A 4,442-nucleotide genomic window follows, 5' to 3' on the forward strand; every position below is an offset into this window, starting at 1 on the left:
GGTGGTTGGTTTTTTGATCAAATCTACTACTTAGCCGGAGTTTTGATAGGTGGTGGTGTTTTGTGCAGGTGGTTGTGGTGCAACAGTAGTGGTTCAATTGGTGCAGATAGTGTTGTGTGGTGAGATGATGTGGAGCTCAGTTGGTTCCGATGGTGGAGTGGGGGTTATTTTTGTTGGGTGGTACGTGGATTTGAGGTGGTGGCTTCAGCAATTTCAATGTTGGTGACATTGTGGTAGTGCTAGTGGGCTTATGGTGACTCACAATTTGTTCAGTGGTGTGTGCCGAAGTTGTGGTTGCGATTATGGAAGGTTGTAGATTGGTGTGGTGCAATCGATGGTACAGTGCAAGCGGCAATTGCGCTGTGGTGATTTGTGACAAAGATTGGTGTTGGATCGAGATCGATGGTGGAGGTATTTGGTGTATGTGACCAACTATTTAAAATATATGACCAATAAATTTGAACATATGTGACCCTGTGACTTTTAATTTTTTTGATCTGTGACCAATAAAATAATTTGTGATTTGTAAAATTTTTATCTGTAACCTCGAAATAAAATGTGACCTACAATTTTTTTTGATTTGTGATCTCGAAATAATTTGTAACCAATTAATTCGATGATATGTGACCAATAATTATGAATCTGTGATCATCAATCGTGTAACTGTGACTTTATTATTTTAATTTATAAATATTTTCAACTAATTATACAAAAACCTGAATTTTGAATTTTTAAACTTTATACCTGATTTGTGAATTGGTATAAACAATACACCTGACATATAAATATTTCCCTTAAAAATCCCAATCACAAGTGCGCTTTACAAGATCAAAGTCGAGTTCAAATAGTAAGAGTAAAATCTTATCAAGTCACTAATATGTGACTAAGTCTCTATAGGATAAAGCAGAAAAAAATAAATAGAAATATAAATAAAAAGTTCGTAACGTGGTCATTGACACTTTTTAACCGTCTTTTTGATAGAAAAATCAAAAACTCCAAATCCACTCGACCGCTCCTTCAAGATCTTAATCATGCCAAAGGCAAAACCATCATCTTTTTATTCTTCAATCTACGAAATTCTCATAGCAATCTAGAAATTATTAGTTTGATTTAATGATCGAGTGTAAGTTAAGTATAAAAATTATTCACAGCTCCACTTCTTGCAAGCGCATTTTTGCAACCTAAAAGAATGGATTAGGTTTTCAGATTCTCTTTAATTCAAATCAAAAGAAAAACAAAAAATTCACTTGCTTTTTCTTTCGACATGCAAGGAAATTTCTTTCAGAATTTAGATATGTCCATGCAGTGTTCATCTTCGCAGGGGTTACTACGGTGACAGCAGTTCAGTTTCTTTAACAATCGCAGGTGTTCAACTTCTTCTGGAACAATATGTGTTATATTTAATTATCGATAGGAGGAAATTTGACATATTATTGAGACTCTTACTGATTGCTGTATTGCTCTCGTAAAAGACAAAATTACTAATATTTCCTCTTCAAAATGTAATCGAGCAGTATGCCCCCATCGAGTTAAAATTGTAGCTCCATCCCTCTGGACACGGAGTTGTGATTCATTGTGAAAATGAAATATGGTGATCCATAAACTCGCTTCCTTTGCTACTTTAGCATTAGAAGTTGACTGATTTCATGTGGATATATTGTATACCTTCACTTTTTTGCCGATGATTGGCAACAGTATCTCTTCATAGAGTGTCGATTGTTCGGTTTCAAAAATAATAATTATTTTTTATCCATGAAACCATTCTTTATCATAAAATTGGCACAAAATAAATTTAGCTAACCCAAAAACCAGCGTTCCGTTCATTTTAAATTTTAGCCTACCCCTAAAATCAAATGTTCTCTAACATATATTTTTCTCATCATTCAAACAAAATAAAATCATGACTCGTGAGTTTATTCTTTATTACAACAATTTAAAAAAAGAATTGATAATCATAAAGCAGAAATGCACATAATAATGTGACCGAAAAATCTTGTGAAATTTTTCAAGATTCACAGCCACAATCTAACATTAACCAACAAATACAAATAATTCTCAATTGTTCGGTTTCAAAAATAATAATTATTTTTTATCCATGAAACCATTCTTTATCATAAAATTGGCACAAAATAAATTTAGCTAACCCAAAAACCAGCGTTCCGTTCATTTTAAATTTTAGCCTACCCCTAAAATCAAATGTGCTCTAACATATTAATTTTTTTCATCATTCAAACAAAATAAAATCATGACCCGTGAGTTTATTCTTTATTACAACAAGTTAAAAAAAGAATTGATAATCATAAAGCAGAAATGCACATAATAATGTGACTGAAAAATCTTGTGAAATTTTTCAAGATTCACAGCCACAATCTAACATTAACCAACAAATACAAATAATTCTCACTACAGTACACATTCGCGATTAACTCGAGAAAAACTTTAATTAGATCGACTCGACAGATACCAAGTCCATACATAAATTCTTACTAAGGTTTAGAAGACATAGAGTTCTGCCAATTCCTCCAAAGATTCAGAAGTGAGATTAGGTTCAGCATTATCAAGCATCCACAGAAGATGATCGAACAGAACCACCTCACATTTGACAGAGAGATTTCCTTCTGCATTCTGCTTCGATTTTTCAATGAGAGCATTCAATAGAGGATGATTTAAGTACTTGGTACTTATCATATATCTTTTTCTTGTACTTCCCACAAAAATTGTTTCATAGTTATGATCTTGCATGTCAGTTGCAGAAGAAATCCATTTTTCTTCTCTAGTTGACTTGGACCGCAAGCTACTGTACGATGATGTTCTTGTGAGTTGCCTTGACAATGTCTTGCATTTCCTCAGTATCGAATTGATCTTCTTCATGGATCTTGAGTGTGTGTTTCTGTGGGTTTTTCTTTTTGTTTATGGAAGAAGACTGAGGAGAGAGATATCTTGATATATACTCGGTGCAAATTGGAGGAAAAAATGTGGGTACAAAGTCACTGTTTTTCGGTGCTTGGAATTTGTGACCCACTTACAACCCAAATATTTTGAATGACATAAACATTCCATCTTCCTTTGGTGGGGCATCCGCAATCAATTATATTATCTAGGTTCTGTACATGAATCTCTCTCTCAAGAAATTTGGACAATATTATTGTGCCTGGTAAATTAAAGAATAAAACAAGTTTTGAGGGTAATTCTTGGATCTTCGAAAATCTTGAAAAATAATGATTGCGTGTTTGGTACACAGTATGATAGGAGACGTCCGAAAATCCACCACAAGCACTATTCAATTGGGTCTTTCATTGAATTACCAAGTGAACATAACATCATGCTTTACATCATTTTCTGCTCTTGAATGATTGATTACATATGAGATTCACAACTCAGATACCAACAAATAAAGAGTGATATACAATTACTTTTCTCAAAAATTATAGTTGATAGGAGATACACAATCAAACTTTTATCTTACTCAATATCAAACCTGGAATTCAACTTGAGCGCTAATCATTTAGGCCTTATGTCGATAATTTCCTTACGAACCATCATGTTCAAGTGATGCTCCATATTACAGAATAAAACACTTTAACTTCTTCTTTTTTCCTCTCTCAATAGTAACTGATACTTTTAATTCAAGCATGTCGAACGTGTCATTAATTTGTCTTATATGGAATTAGAGTTTCCATAACGACTAAAGGCAATCGTGAAAGGCTTTTCATGACAGCTAATATGGTACAGTAAAATCGACTTTCCAATAAACTTGTGCGCCTGAATTGATATTCTACCTTTTTAGATAAAACAATATTCATTCAAAATAAAATAATACTATGTAGAAACATTATCTGAATGCGTATATATCACGCTTGTCTGAAGATGAGATCAATGATCGGATGTGAAGTAAATCTCTTCAGGTGCCTTTGTCTATTTTTAACTTCTATACCAACTTTTGATTGGAATATGCAGATATTCTCGTTTAGATAAAAGTTGTTTTGATTATATTAATACACTTATCCATATGTTAAGACGATAAACATTGTAACTAACTCGAGTATTGCATGAGGTTTAAAGTTGGCTTGTGAAATTCACGAGAGTTTTCAGATTTCATTAAACTTCTCATCAGGGGTTTATGTTCTGAAACGAGCTAGATACCTATGAACATTTATTCAATTTGAAAGATCAAACTATTGAAGATGGAAAAGATATATTCGTTTGTAATTTAATGAATATGGATATGAACTGGCTGTGAATCCTTTTATTGGTTAAGAGACAAAATGTATGCACCACGTGTACATTTTGTCAAGAGTTACAACCTTCCACATGCCTTTCTTATTGCAATCACGTCTACGTCGGCCTGACCTTCAATGATTGGTGCCTAAGATTCAGGCACATCTACTTAAACAACGCGCCTTATCATGTATACCAAACATATTGGACTTCGCATAAGGTTC

At 33.3% G+C, this 4,442-nt stretch overlaps 1 protein-coding gene across 1 annotated transcript; it reads right to left on the reverse strand.

Moving 5' to 3' along the window:
* Positions 1-2,294: 2,294 nt before the first annotated feature.
* Positions 2,295-3,011, reverse strand: LOC111373477. The gene has a single exon (XM_022996013.1). It carries the CDS (start codon positions 2,869-2,871, stop codon positions 2,494-2,496), a length of 378 nt encoding a protein of 125 aa, XP_022851781.1. The 5' UTR covers positions 2,872-3,011; the 3' UTR covers positions 2,295-2,493.
* Positions 3,012-4,442: the final 1,431 nt, after the last annotated feature.

The sequence above is a fragment of the Olea europaea genome, unplaced genomic scaffold (genome assembly GCF_002742605.1).
Source record: "Olea europaea var. sylvestris unplaced genomic scaffold, O_europaea_v1 scaffold1137, whole genome shotgun sequence".
Taxonomy (NCBI): domain Eukaryota; kingdom Viridiplantae; phylum Streptophyta; class Magnoliopsida; order Lamiales; family Oleaceae; genus Olea; species Olea europaea.